At 36.9% G+C, this 14,799-nt stretch overlaps 1 protein-coding gene across 2 annotated transcripts in view; it reads left to right on the top strand.

The window, feature by feature from the left end:
* The window catches only part of RNF180 (ring finger protein 180), a 157,247-nt gene extending 142,739 nt beyond the window's left edge, over positions 1-14,508 (top strand). For both annotated transcript variants that reach the window (XM_037062875.1, XM_037062874.1), the window contains one exon: positions 13,538-14,508. In XM_037062875.1, coding sequence (XP_036918770.1) covers positions 13,538-13,737 — 200 coding nt within the window. In that variant the 3' untranslated portion in view covers positions 13,738-14,508. The remainder of the gene's footprint in view (positions 1-13,537) is intronic.
* Positions 14,509-14,799: the final 291 nt, after the last annotated feature.

The raw sequence follows: 14,799 nt of genomic DNA, 5'->3' as shown, positions 1-14,799 counted from the left end.
CACGCCCCAGCCTGGGACAGAACCCACAACCTAGGCATGTGCCCTGACCAGGAATAGAACCAGTGACCTTTTGCTTTGCAGGGCAACACTCAAGCAACTGAACCATAGTGGTCAGGCTAGTTATTTGTTTCTATTCTGTGGAGTTGTATGAGTTTTTTGTATATTTTGGATATTAATGCCTTTATTAGATACATGGTTTGCCAGGGTTTTCTCCCAATTCATAGATTGCCTTTTTATTTCATTGGTGGTTTTCTTTGATGAGCAACAGCTTTTTAGTATGTTGTAGTCATGGTTGTTTCTTTCTGCTATTGTTGTCTGTGCTTTTGGTGTCAACCCTAAAAAAATCGTTGCCAAGACCAGGGTGATTACTGTAGCTTTGTAGTGTATCTGCAGTAGGGAGTGTGATGCCTCAATCTTTGTTCTTTCTCAAGATTGCTGTAGCTATCTGGGGTCTTCTGTGGTTCCATACATTTTTTCAGATTTTTTGTTCTATGTCAGCCTGCTCTCTATGAGTCTGTCTCTGTTTTGCATGTTAGTTCAGTTTGTTCATTAGGTCCCACATATGAGTAAAATCATATAGTATTTGTCTTTCTCTAACTGGCTTATTTTATCTAGCATAATGTTCTCCAGGTCCATCATGCTATAGCATAGACTAAAATTTTCTTTTTACTGCCAAGTAGTATACTATTTGTAAATGTACTATAGCTGTTTTATCCACTCATCTACTGATGGACACCTGGGCTGCTTCCAAATCTTGGCCATTGTAAATAACACTGCAATGAACATAGGGGAGCATGTGTTCTTTTAAATTAGTGTTTCGGGTTTTTTCAGATAAACTCTCAAAAGTGGAGTTGCTGGATCATAAGGCATTTCCATTTTTAGTTTTTTGAGGTATCTCCATCCTGCTTTCCACAGTGGCTGCACCAGTCTGCATTCCCACCAACCGTGCAGAAGGGTTCCCATTTTTCCATAGCCTTGCCAGCATAGGCAGTAAAATCTCAGACATTGCTCTTAGTAATAGTTTTCTGATATCACTTTGAGCAAGGAAAAGAAAAAATAAACAAATGGGACTACATCAAACTAAAGAGTTTTTGCACAGCAAAGGAAACCATCGATCAAATGAAAAGACAACCTACTGAATGGGAGAACATATTGTCAATATATCTGATTAAAGTTTAATATCCAAAATTCATAAAGAATTTATAAAACTCATCACCAAAAAAATTCAATTCAAAAAATGGGCAGAGGACCTGAATAGACACTTCTCCAAAGAAGACATACAGAGGGCCATTAGACATATCAAAGGATGTTCAATGTCACTAATTATCAGAGAAATGCAAATTAAAATGACAGTTAGATATCACCTCACACCTGCCAGAATAATTACATCAATAAATCAACAAACAGTAAGTGATGAGAGGTTTTTGATTGCTGATTCAGTCTTCTTAATAGTAATTCACTCACACACACTTTCTGTTCTCTCATGATTCAGTCTTGGTATGTGTCTAAGAATTTATACATTTTATATAATTTGTTCAATTTGTTGGTATATAACTGATCATAGTAGTCTTTTATAATCATTTGTATGTGTCTGGTATCAGTTGTAATGTCTCCTCTTTCATTCATAGTTTCACTTTTTGATTTCTCTCTTTCTTCTTCATAAGGCTAGCTAAAGGTTTGTCTGTTTCATGTCTCCTGTTTTAAAATCTGCTTAGTTTCATTATCTTTTCTGTTGTGGTTTTAGTCTTTATTTTCCACTCTGCTATTTTTGTCCTTCCTTCTACTAACTTTGGCTTAGTCTGTTCTTTGAGATCTCTTTTTTTCTTAGTGTGAGTGTTTATCACTATGAACTTCCCTCTTAGAGCTGCCTTTGCTGCACCCCAGTAAGTTTTAACATGTTGTGTGTCCATTTCAGTTTCTGTCAGGATAACTTCTGATTTCTCTTCCATTTTTTTTCTATGAACCATTGGTTGTTGAGGACCATGTTGTTGGTCTCCATGTATTTGTGAATTTTTCAGTTTTCTTCTCATAATTAATTTCTGCATTCATACCATTGTAGTTGGAAAAGATATGTAATATGATTTCAGTCTTTTTTAATTCACTGAGATTTTTTGTGACCTAATATATGATCTGTCCTGAAAATTATTTCAGTGCATTTGAGAGTATGTATGTTGCTGATTTTGGATGGAGTGTTCTCTCTGTGTATCTTTGATCATATGATCCAATGTATAGTTTAAGTCTAATGTTTCCTTATTAATTTTCTGCTGCAAGTATTATTTTTTGAAAGTGGAATATTGAAGTTCTCTACTACTTTTGCATTGCTGTCTGTTTCTCCCTTCAGATCTGTTAAATATTTGCTTTATATATTTAGGTGTCCCTGTGTTAGTGCATAAATATATATTAATGTTATATCCTTTTGATGAGCTGAGCCCCTTATCATTATATAATGACCTTCTTTGTCTCTTGATACATTCTTAGTATAGCTACCCCTGCTTTCTTTCATTTTTTTTTATTTGCATGGAATATCTTTCTCCATTCCTTCCCTTTCTCCCTACGGGTTAAAGCTGAAGTGAGTTCCTTGTAGATACCATGTAGTTGGATCTTGTTCTTTGTTATTTATTAATTTATTAGAGCAAGGAAAAAGGAAGATATAGAAGGAGGGAAACATCAATGTGTGGGTGACACATTGATCGATCACATTGATCGATTACCTCGAAGGAACCCGTAACCTAGGCATGTTCCCTTACTGGGAATCAAAGCAGTGACGTTTTGCTTTGTCGGACAGCCAACCAACTGAGCCACACTGGTCAGGGCTGGATCTTGTTTTTTTTAATCTATTCAGCCACACTTTGTTGTTGATTAGAGAACTCAGTCCATCTATATTTAAATGACCATTTATTTATTTTTATTTATTTTTTTAAGATTTTATTTATTTATTTACCTTTAGAGGGGAAGGAGAGGGGGAGAGAAACATCAATGTATGGTTGCCTTTTGTGCGTCCCCTGCTGGGAGTTGGCCTTCGGGGAAACTGGCCTGCAACCCAGGCATGTGCCCTGACTGGGAATCAAACCGCGATCGTGTGGTTCGCAGGCCTGTGCTCAATCCACTGAGCTACACCAGCCAGGGCTTCAGTTCATCTATATTTAAAGAAATATCAGTAGGTGTGCACTTATTGCTACTTGGTAATGGTTTTGTGTTTCTTTTCCCTCGTTCCTTTATTATTCTCTTGCTTCCTCCCTCTGTAATTTGATGCCTTCTGTAGCGGTGTGCTTTCACCCCCTTGTCTTTGTGTTTTGTGGATCTGCTGTGAGGCTTACATGAAACATCTTGTATTTGCAGGTGTATTTTTAAGCTGATAGTAACTTATCTTCAGATGCATAGTAAAGTTTCTTTCACCTGCATGTTATGTTTCTGATGTCACAATTTACATCTTTTTATATTGTGTATCCATTAATAACTTATTATTATGCTTATTTTTAATTCTTTATGATGTCCTGTTACTAATTAGTGCCTTTTTCTTTTAACTTGAAAAATATCTTTTAACAGTTCTGAAAAGTTGGCTTATTAGTAATGAGCTACTTCAGCTTTTGTCTGTCTGGGAAAGTCTTTCTTTCTCCTTTAATTCTGAGGGACAAGCTTACCACCAGGCAGAGTATGTTTGGTTGGCTATTTTGTTTTCCTATTGTAATACTTTGAATATATCATCTTACTACTTTCTGCCTGGAGGTTTCTGCTGAAAATCTGGCTATAATCTTATGGGGGTTCCGGCCCAACCAGGGAACCTAAACAGAGCACACAGGAAGCTACAGAGCCCACCCAGCACCCTGCTGAGGTAACACTTGAACAGAAGCACAGCTCATGGCTTTCCCTGTGGGCAGAGCAAAACTGGAGGCCTCACCTGACCAGAGAGTTAAGTGCACACACTTGCTTGAGTGGGGTCCGCAAACAGTGAGCCGCACAGCGCTAAATACCACACTGCTACACAGCCAGTCCAGGGAAGCTAATTCAGAGTCCCATGTACTACAGGTTGGGATCAAAAGTCAGTTTACGGTTGTTTGTACGGAAAATACAACAATAAATAAATAATAATACAACAATACTCACAACTAGAAACCTACTTTTACACCATCCTGTGTAACAGTTCCCTATCCTACAGCTTTACTTGGACAGGGATCAAAGCCAGGAGCCCTATCCAACTTCTCAGTCAGTGGCACACCACCCTCAACCCCCAATCTCAGAGCTAGGTCGGTTGCCTCACCCCAAAACAGACCATAATGGCAGGCCCCTCCTCCCTAAGGTTATTACCGGTAGACACACCCAGAAACCCAAAATGAGTGGACTGGTAAAGGTCTGTCTGCCTAAGGAAACCTATGAAATGTGTAAGAAAAGCCCAGTTGCTCAGTGTGCAGATACCAATGTAAGGAATCGAGGATAATGCAAAATAAGGTAAATATGGCACCACCAAAGGAAACTAGTAAAGTTCTAATAACTGACCCTGAAGAATTGGAGATCTATGTCAGGAACTCAAAATAAATCTCTTAGGGAAATCTAGCTAACTACATGAACACACAGCTAGCGAAACAAAATTAGGAAAATAGCGCTTGAACAAAACAAGAATTTTGACAAAGAAATAGAAACCATAAAAAAAAACAGAAATTGTAGAATTGAACAATGTCATTGATCTGAAGAGCGCAATAGTCCCTAAAGCAGACTCAACCATGCAGAAGAAGGAATCAGAGACACAGGGGAGAGGACATTTCAAATTGTCCAGTTGGAGAAACTAACTAACTAAACAAGTAACTAAATAGATGGCTAGATAGTGAAGAAAGTCTCCAGGATCAGTGGGATAAAATGAAAAGAAAAATATTTGTGTTTACGGAAATTCCAGCAGGAGAGAAAGAGGGAGGACCACAAAGTATGTTTAAAGCAATAATAGCTAAAAATTTTCCAAACCTGGGGTGAGAAATGAACATCTAAATCTGTGAGACCCAAAATATCCCAAATGGGTCTACACTGAGATACATTATAATGAATCTGTCAAAAATCAAAGACAAAAGAGATTTTTCAAAGCAGTGAGAGTAAAGAGAGGTTTCTTACAAGAGAACCCCCCTAAAACTATCAGCGGGTTTCTCAGCAGAAACTTCAGACCAGGAGAGAATGGAATGACAAATGAAAAATATTGAAGGAAAAAAACTGCCCGCTTAAAATTCAATACCCAGTGAAGCTGTCCTTCAGAAATAGAAAAGAGATAAAGACTTCCCCATACAAACAAAAGCTGAGTGAGTTCACTGACCAGATCTGCTTATAAGAAATATTAAAGGGAGTTCTTTGAGTGGAAATAAAAGGACACTAATTAATAGCATGTAAACATAAAAAGGCAGTGCAAAACTCACTGGTAAATATATAGTCAAAGTTAGATTCTATAATATGCTAATTGTGGTACATAATTTACTTACAACTCCAGCTTAAAAGTTAAAAATTAATGTAAAAATAACCATAACTAAAATAATCTATTATTTGTAACTCAGTATAAAAATATGTAAATTGTAAAACAATAACCTAAAATGTGAGAGGAAGTAGAAGTAAAAGTTTAGGAATTCTATTGAAGTTAAGTTGTTATCAATGTAAAAATAACATGTTAGAATTTTAAGGTATTTTATGTAAGCCTCCTGGTAACCACAAGGAAAAAAACCCTTAGCAATTGTACAAAAGTACATAATAAAGAAGTCAAAGCAAACTGATACAAAGGCCATCAGAACATGAAAAAAGAGAGCAGGATAAGAAACAAGGAACAATGGATCTATAAAACACCCAGAAACAACAAAATGTTAACAGTATATCTTAAACTGCCAATAACTAATTTAAACAAATGAATTAAATTCTCCAATTACAAAAAAAAGAGCCCCAGCTGGTGTGGCTCAGTGGATTGAGTGCTGGCCGGAGAACCGAAGGGTCACTGGTTTGATCCCCAATCAGGGCACATGCCTGGGTTGCAGGCCAGGTCTCCAGTAGGAGGCAGGTGAGAGGCAACCACACATTGGTATTTCTCTCCCACTCCTTCTCCCTCCCTTTCCCTCTCTCTAAAAATAAACAAATAAAATCTTAAAAAAAAAAAAAGGAGAGATCAAGTTGTCCACAACCTTTAGGCCTGGCTGCTGTGACTCAGTGGATTTAGCGCTGGCTTGATTCCCATTTGATGTTCCCATTTGAACATGCCTGGGTTATGGGTTCATTCCTCAGTTGGGGTGCATGCAAGAGGCAGCCAATTGGTGTTTCTCTTTCACATCAGTGTTTCTCTCCTTCTCTCTTTCCCCGCCTGCCCCTCTCTCTAAGATCAATAAGCATGTCCTTGGTTGAGGATAAGAAAAAAGTTGATACAATTTCATCTGATAACTTGTAAACTGTACTCAAAATTAAGCAAGTGCAATAAAATTATAAATAATTTGCAACATATTTTAACTTAATATTAAAATTTAATTTTGCAGGATTAATACACTTGACTATGCTAAAGCTATAGATAAGAAAATTTAAAATCCATTTTGCATTAAGTTTTTGAGTATATTAACTGAGGAACTCTATACTTACTTGTGACTATAAAAATATCAATCCACCTCTGCTAAGACCTACTTATATCAATCAACTTTTGACAAAACAAAATTCTTATGTAATATGAAGAATACAGAGCTGTGAAATAGTGTGTTTCAACCTTTGTCCCATCACAGGAAGGGTAGGACATATTTCCTTTTTAATACTGATTTTAGGGCTCTGAATTAACCTCTAAAGAATGTATTTCTTGATAATAACATTAAATCCTACTGAAAATGCATTTGAGAGACTTGATTTAGGATAGTCTCAGATAATACACTAATTATTCATTCTATAGTCTTAAGTATATCCTTTCATATACAGGCACTCGCTTACCCACTCAACAAATGTCTATTCAAGACCCACTATGAGCACTTGGCAAGAGCTACAATTGCAAAAATAAGTATCTCAAGATAACTAACGGTCTTTCTGTCTCTGAAAAACAATCTTCAAAACAGTGGAGTTTGCTTTATGGTTTTTGATGGCAAATACTAATTTGGACCATATTCTGTGGGGACAATAAGTCATAGCTTTGATTTTTCTTGGAAATGAGAGAAATTGTGAGACAAATTGTTTTCACAAAATAGAATTTATGAAGAGGCAGAAGTACCTGTTTGAGCTTCTGGAATGCTGATTCTTGTTTATATTCATTCTACACCCATAGTGACTTCAAGATTTTCCTCTGCGGTTCTTTCTTTCTCTTTGATGTCACACAGTGAATTTCTCCAAGAGCTTCTTTTTCCTTCATGTAGGAAAATAAGTATGAAGTACATGCCTTTACTATGTTCTTTACTTTAAATAGTTAAAATGTACTACTAATACTGGATATTCATTAACCATGACTTAATACCAAACTAATTATTATCAGTTTTATCACCAATAGTAGGTTGTGGTTCAGTTTGTATAAAAGTGAATTCCTAGTTCAGAAGTATCTTACCCCATTAACTTCAAAACAGATTTATTTTTGGAATGATATATTAAAATATATGTGTTAACTGTTATCATAATGGTTTTTAGTGTATTATCACCTAGACTTTCATTTTAAATGGGGGTGGTATGGCCCCAAGATTGGCAAAAACTTGGTCCTGGGGAACAGGAAAGCATAGTTAGCACGGTCGTTTAAGGCCCTCAGAGGCTCAGCTCTACCTGACAAAATCTTACTCCTTACTTTTTAATTGCTTTCATTAGGAAGAAATTACATTTAATTTATTGATTAGAATACTTAATTTAAAATAACTATAAATTTAACTTATTTTTTCTCTTAACATGGGTGATAAAAAAAAGATTGAGAAACACTGTTCCAGACCAATAGTTTCTTAAGACAGGAACCGTGTCTTAAAATATCTTTAAATCATTAGCCATTAACATGTAGCACTTATAGTCTCCATAAATGTTTAACTAACTCCATATTTTCAGTATCTGATATTCTGAAAGTCTATTTAAAATAAGGAAATGCCTTAGAGAACTCAATTCATACTTAAAAAACACTGTGCCTCAGCCATTTGCTTGAACAAACAATGAGAAGTTTACTGGTTTATTCAGAAAAGGTAGACATAATATGAAGAGCAAGTACTGGCAAAAAAGGCAGCTTCTTCCTCATATTAAAAGTAGTAGAAAAAATGAAAACAAGAAAGTAGTTGCAGCAGCAGCAGCAATAGTGTAAGAATCTAACATTGGACCTTTGCTGTGGGCCAGTCCTATGCTTTACATGTACTAATTCATCTAATCCTCTAAACAGCTCGATGAACTAGACATTTTCACTCTTCTCACCTTACAGTGGAATCTGCAATTAATCACGGTGATTAGTATTCCCACAACTAGTCAGTTCTGATTTCTAATGTCAGTCAATCTAATACTTATCCAGCAACAATGTCTGTGAGGATATTTTCTTGTAGTCTGATTTTGACTTAGAAATTGCATTCATCCCTTCTAATTTACAGCTTTAGAAATTCCAAAATTATTGAAAACACCCACTGCCCCTTTACTTTAAAAAAACTTTTGAAGAAGTTAACAATAAGCAAGCAACAGTCATTATCCAGCTTAGTGATCATTACCCAGCCTGCTGAAGAAAGCTCATTGCCTGAGCCATCCTGACCTGAGCTGCCACCGCCTCTCCGCGTTCAGAGCTGGAAATGTCGTAGCCTAGTGTCTTCCTACACTTCCTACACTTTCTTTCTCCCGCCTTCCACCAGAAAGGAAATTAGCATTCATGAGGACACTTTTAGAGTGAGGGGCACTCTTAATAATTATCCCGGGACAACACGACCAGACTGAGACTGTCCTGGGAAGAACCAGCACGGGTGGTCCCCCTCCTCATGCTGCCCCATCTTTTGTGCCACATCTGTTCTCAGCTCTGCTGCTCTCTGCAACTCTGCGGTCAATGCCGTGACCCCTTTACACAAGCAACTGGGCCTTTTGCACCCGAAGAATCTAAGGGTTCTAAATAGACTTCAGGGGTAGCTAAATCACATATTTTTACATAAAAATAACAGTAATAATTTCCAATGACAGTGTTACCCACTTTCCAGCCTAAATTTGTGAAGAGGTTTTTAGGTGTATAAACTACTTTAGGAATGTTTGTGTTTATGTGTTGGGATAATATTTGAATGGGAGAAAAACTATTCCTACTTGCCCTCTCTCTTACACAAACAGAAAGGCCCTTTTCCTCTTCAAATAGTGACTATAGTTTAGAGAACAGTAGTTAGATAGCTTTAAAAAGCTGTCAGGATTGAAATAGCTTGTATATATCACCAAAACAGAATACCCAGAGGTTGGGTGCAAGGCAGTTCATTGGAATGTAGGAAGGTAACATTCAAGTTTATATTATGTTTATCTACACAGAAAAAAGAATCTTTGCTAATGTTTTGTCAGGACTTACCCTGCCATATTCACTTACATGTTATGATGGTGTGTCATGTTAGCTGAGGAAAACGGGAACTGTGACAACACAGAAAGGCTGACTTCATTCGTTCATTTTTCTCATTTTCTTTTTTGTTCTCCCATTTTTTTCTCTCCTTTATCCCTCTCCGCCCTGCACCCTCCCTCCCACCAGCATTCTTCCCCTTGTAGTTCATGTCCATGGGTCACACATATACGTTCTTTGGCTCCTCCATTTCCTATCCTGTTCTTAATCTCCCCATCTATTTTGTACCTACCATTTATGCTACTTGTTCCCTGTACCTTTTCTCCCACTCTCCCCCCCCTCCTCCCTGCTGATAACCCTCCATGTGATCTCCATTTCTGTGATCCTGTTCCTGTTTTAGTTGTTTGTTTAGTTGGTTTTTGTTTTAGGTTAAGTTGTTGATACTTATGAGTTTGTTGCCATTTTACTGTTCATAGTTTTGATCTTCTTTTTCTTAGATAAGTCCCTTTAACATTTCATATAATAAGGGCTTGATGGTGATAAACTCATTTAACTTGACCTTATCTGGGAAGCATTTTATCTGGCCTTCCACTCTAAATGATAGCTTTGTTGGATAGAGTAATATTGAGTATAGGTCCTTGCCTTTCATGACTTCAAATACTTCTTTCCAGCCCCTTCTTGCCTGTAAGATTTCTACTGAGAAATCAGTTGATAGTTTTATGGGCACTCCCTTGTAAGTAACTCTCTCCTTTCCTTTTGCTGCTTTTAAGATTCTCTTATTATCTTTAATCTTGGGTAACTTAACTATGATGTGCGTTGGTGTGCCAGTTTCTTTGGGACTCTCTGAGCTTCCTGGAAGTCTGTTTCCTTTGACAGAATAAGGAAGTTTTCCTTCATTGTTTGTTCAAATAAGTTTTCCGTTTCTTACTCTTCCTCTTCTCCTTCTGGCAGCCTTATGATTTGGATGTTGGAATGTTTCATGTTGACCCTGAGGTTCCTAAGCCTCTCCTCATTTTTAAAAATTCTGCTTTCTCCATTCTGTTCTGGTTGAATGTTTATTTTTTCCTTCTGTTCCAAATTGTTGGTTTGAGTCCCAGTTTCCTTCCCTTCACTGTCAGTTCCCTTGTATATTTTCCTTTATATCACTTTGCATTGCCTTTGCTTCTTCCTCTATTTCACATATGTACACAGTCATTTCTGTGAGCATCTGGATTACAGTGTTTTGAACTTTGCATCTGATGGGTTAGCTATCTCCTTGTCACTTAGATCTTTTTCTGGAGTTTTGATCTGTTCTTTAATTTGGGCCATAGTTCTTGGTCATGGCACACCTATTACATTCTAAGGGGTGGTGCCTTAGGTATTTACCAGGGTGGAGCAACCCAGTCACTGTGTTGTGGCACTGTATATGCAGGGGAGGAGTCAAGGAGGGAACAGTGTCGCTTGTTTGGTTCTCACCCGCTTTCAGCCACTTCCCCTGCTACCCACAAGCAAATTGGGCCCTTCTGGTGCTCATTCCTGGGTGGGTGGGTGGGTTTGTGTACATTCTAAGACCCTGTGGGTCTCTCCAATGAACTTTACCATGAGGCTGGGAGTTCCTCCCACTGCTGCAACACCCACAGAATTTTACAGCCAGAGGTTTTAAGGCTTTAGTTTCCTGGGTGGGAACCTTGGGTTGTGTGGTCTCTCTTCCCAGTTGTTCCTCCTGGCTTATCTGCACACAAATGTGGGACTGCCCAGTCTGCCAGCTGCTGCCTCACCTGCCCAGTCTACTGCCTTGCTGCCAGTCCTTGGATGTAAGTCCTTGCCTTTCGTGACTTGGAATACTTCTTTCCAGCCCGTTCTTGACTGCAAGGTTTCTTTTGAGAAATCAGCTGATAGTCTGATGGGAACTCCTTTGTAGGAGTTCCTTGGCTGCCTGTCTCCACCCCTCCACCCCTCTGGATGAATGTTTCTTCTTTAAATCCTTGGTTGTCGAACTTCCCATACAGTTTGATTTTCTGGCAGTTCTGGTTGTCTTTTGTTTTGGTTGTGTGAGGAAGCAAAGTATATCTACCTATGCCTTCATCTTGGCCAGAAGTACTCATTCCATTAGTTTGTCTTTTTGTGAGTTGCAATATATTGAAGTTTACATGTGCCCAGGTAAATGGATTTTTTATTATATTATCTAGTTTTAGCTCTACTGCCAGCACAAAGTGGCCAAGAGACTTAATGAAACAGAATCCTATAAAGAAATCAGATTAAAGATAATACTAATAAGGCCAACAAAAAACAGAGGAGCTGACACACCAACCTAATTCAGTCATTGATGAAAGAAATTAAAGAAGATACAATTCAATGGAAAGCTATTTCATGTTCATTGATTGGAAGAATTCATACTGTTACAACGTCCACACTACTCAAAGCAGTATAAGAGTTAGTCCAATCCCTATCAAAATACCAGTGGTGTACTTCACAGAAATAGAAAGAACAATCATAAAATTTGTATGAAACCACAAAAGACTCTGAACAGCCAGACCAATTTTGAGAACAGAATGCAAGGTATCATGCTTCCTGATTTCAAATTATATTGCAAAGCTCTAATCAAAATAGTATGGTACTGGCATAAAAACAGATACTTAGACCAATGGAACACAACAGAAAGCCCAGAAATAACCCACTCATGTAAGTTCAACTAATTTGAGTGGGGGTGCCAAGAGTACAAAATGGGGAAAGGATAATCTCTTCAACAAAACAGATTTTTCAATAAATGGTGCTGGGAAGACTTGACTGCCACATGCAAAAGAATGAAATTGAACCCTAGCCTGCACCATATACAAAAAGTAGCTCAAAATATATTGAAGACCCCAATGTAAGGCCTGAAACTGTAAAACCCTGCAAGAAAACATAGAGAGTAAGCTTCTTGACGATGATTTTTTTGGATCTGACAACAGAAGCAAAAGTAAACAAGTGAGACCACATCAAACTGAAACACTTCTGCATGGCAAAGGAGACAATAAAAAAGATGGCCTACGGATTGGGAGAAAATATTTCAAACTACATATATATGAGACACTGAAAATTTGCTGACACGATAGACTTTAGGTGCTCTCACAACCACAAAAAAATAATTATTTCAAGAAACAGATGTGTTAATTAGCTTGGCTATAGTAGCCATTTCACCATACAATTATGTCAAATCATGTTTTGTACCCTAAATATATATGATTTTTGTTTGAGAAGTAAAACATATATAAACAGTAATTTAGGACCATTATTGATCAAAGAAGTTTGACTTTAAATAACCATACTAATACCCAGGCGAATGAAGCCTCGTGATCAGAAGAAGCAGCGTATACATTTAATATTGCTCAGTTGTTACAATGGATGAGCTAGAGTCTGCTTTCAGCTTGAGCATCACAGAGCCTTTATCACTAGAGTTACTATTAAATTCTAAAATTAATCTTTTCAGTTTATTGTATTGTCTTCACTTACTAACACATTTAAGTACAGAAATAAAGTAGGCAGTAGGTAGTAAAAAGCAAAGATTAATAATCAGATTATCAGTCTTTAGAAAATTGAATTTTATTTTTTAGAGACTTTTGAAATTACATAGCAGTCACCCAGCAAAACCAGGTTGCCATTGAGCAAGTGTACACTCAAGCTCTGAATAATTCACATGTAAATGTCGCAAAGAAAAAAAGACGGTATTTTACAGGGAGATGCACTATTTCTCAGAAATGTCATTCAGTCGTATGATTTAGACTATTATATTTACTTTTGAGATTGACTCTTTATGTACCAGCCAATCATTTAAGTAGACATATAGTTTGAAATTGATAAAAATGAAAGCTAATTTTACTTTAGTTTTGCTAATTTTAATTAGCTAACTTAGCTTTGCCAATTTTACCATCCCTACCATTGAAACCCTTGACTAAACGAGACATCTGACCATTGCTTGCCATTGAAAAGAACCATTAGGAATACAACAAACCATGTCGTGAGAATAAAGGTATGGCCAGTTCATGGCACCTGTGTGCCTAATGCACTGTCCTTTCTGGGCACATGTACCGGATACGATGGACTAAAGTAACACGTCCACACGTCTTCCAGGTTTCCACAGACACACAGCTCCGGTGACGAGGAGGCAGTTCCCGCATGGCGCGCACAGGATGGACTACCTGCACTTTGAGGACGACAGCCGTGGCTGGTGGTTTGACATGGATATGGTGATCATCTATATTTATTCAGTGAACTGGGTCATCGGGTTCGTTGTTTTCTGCTTCCTCTGCTACTTTTTCTTTCCGTTTTAGGAATTTTCACTCCTTACTACAGTTGAACAATCACAAATGATGTAGATAATAATTACTTAAACATTTTTAAGTGTGCTTTGAAATTTTTATAATATTGTGTTATATAAAATGTGGGTGCTCATAGAAAGTCTGAATATAAGTAACTTATTGATGTTTTTCATGTAACAAACTAAACTTTATATATCTGTCTAGTTCTTAGCAACAGTGGACCATTACTTTCACAGTTCTTCATGTAGGATTTGTGGGCTCTAATTTTACAATGTCTCTTTTACACTTACCTTCATTATAAAGACGGAGGTTTTCCTCCACTTAAAAATAGTAAAGAGACACACTGAAATAATATGGGTAGATACCAGAAAATATTTAGTCACCACTTATTCTCAGGCAAATGTATGCATTAAAGATAAACCATATTCTCTGGAACTAATCTAACAGGGTATATTCAGTTTGGGTTTCTAGCCATCCCCCAAAATGTCTCTTTCTATTACCAAGAAAGCTGACTGCCCCTTTTTTACAGACCTAACAGTAGCTTTAGTGCAACAGTTTTCATTATTACAAGAGAATAGTAAATATTTAAAAAAGAAGCTAAATATTAACACTTTTTGAATTGCAGGATTTATTCACCTGAAGAAATAAAAAATTTATTGACTGAATTTGAATAGTCTAAAATAGCAATGCATGTCCAAAATGTAATTAATTTAGTGATTCATTAAACCATAAGGTTGTCAAATATATTGTAAATGTGCAATAAAGAGTGCTTTTAAATTTTTATTTTTGGTATGTGATTTAATGTCTGGAATAATTAATGTCTGGAAGTTTTGGAAATATACATGGATTTATAGAAAGAAAATATGACATTTATTTTAATTTATTGTTATAGTAACCCTTGGAATTAGTTTTTTCCTTACTAAAAAAATCAATAGGAGATCTAGATTATCCCAGTGTGGTAAGCAATTTGGGCAGGTATTCCAATTTTAAAAGTGTGGAAATTAAAGCAAAGAGAAGTAAGCTTATTTATCTCAGTTACTCAGGTGGTCTTTGTGTAACCTAGGACAAAAGTTT

This window comes from Sturnira hondurensis, unplaced genomic scaffold (genome assembly GCF_014824575.4).
Source record: "Sturnira hondurensis isolate 20B ecotype Veracruz unplaced genomic scaffold, ASM1482457v3 Scaffold0014384, whole genome shotgun sequence".
NCBI lineage: Eukaryota > Metazoa > Chordata > Mammalia > Chiroptera > Phyllostomidae > Sturnira > Sturnira hondurensis.
The sequence above is the reverse complement of the archived record's forward strand: the minus strand, read 5'-3'. Positions and strand labels throughout refer to the sequence as shown.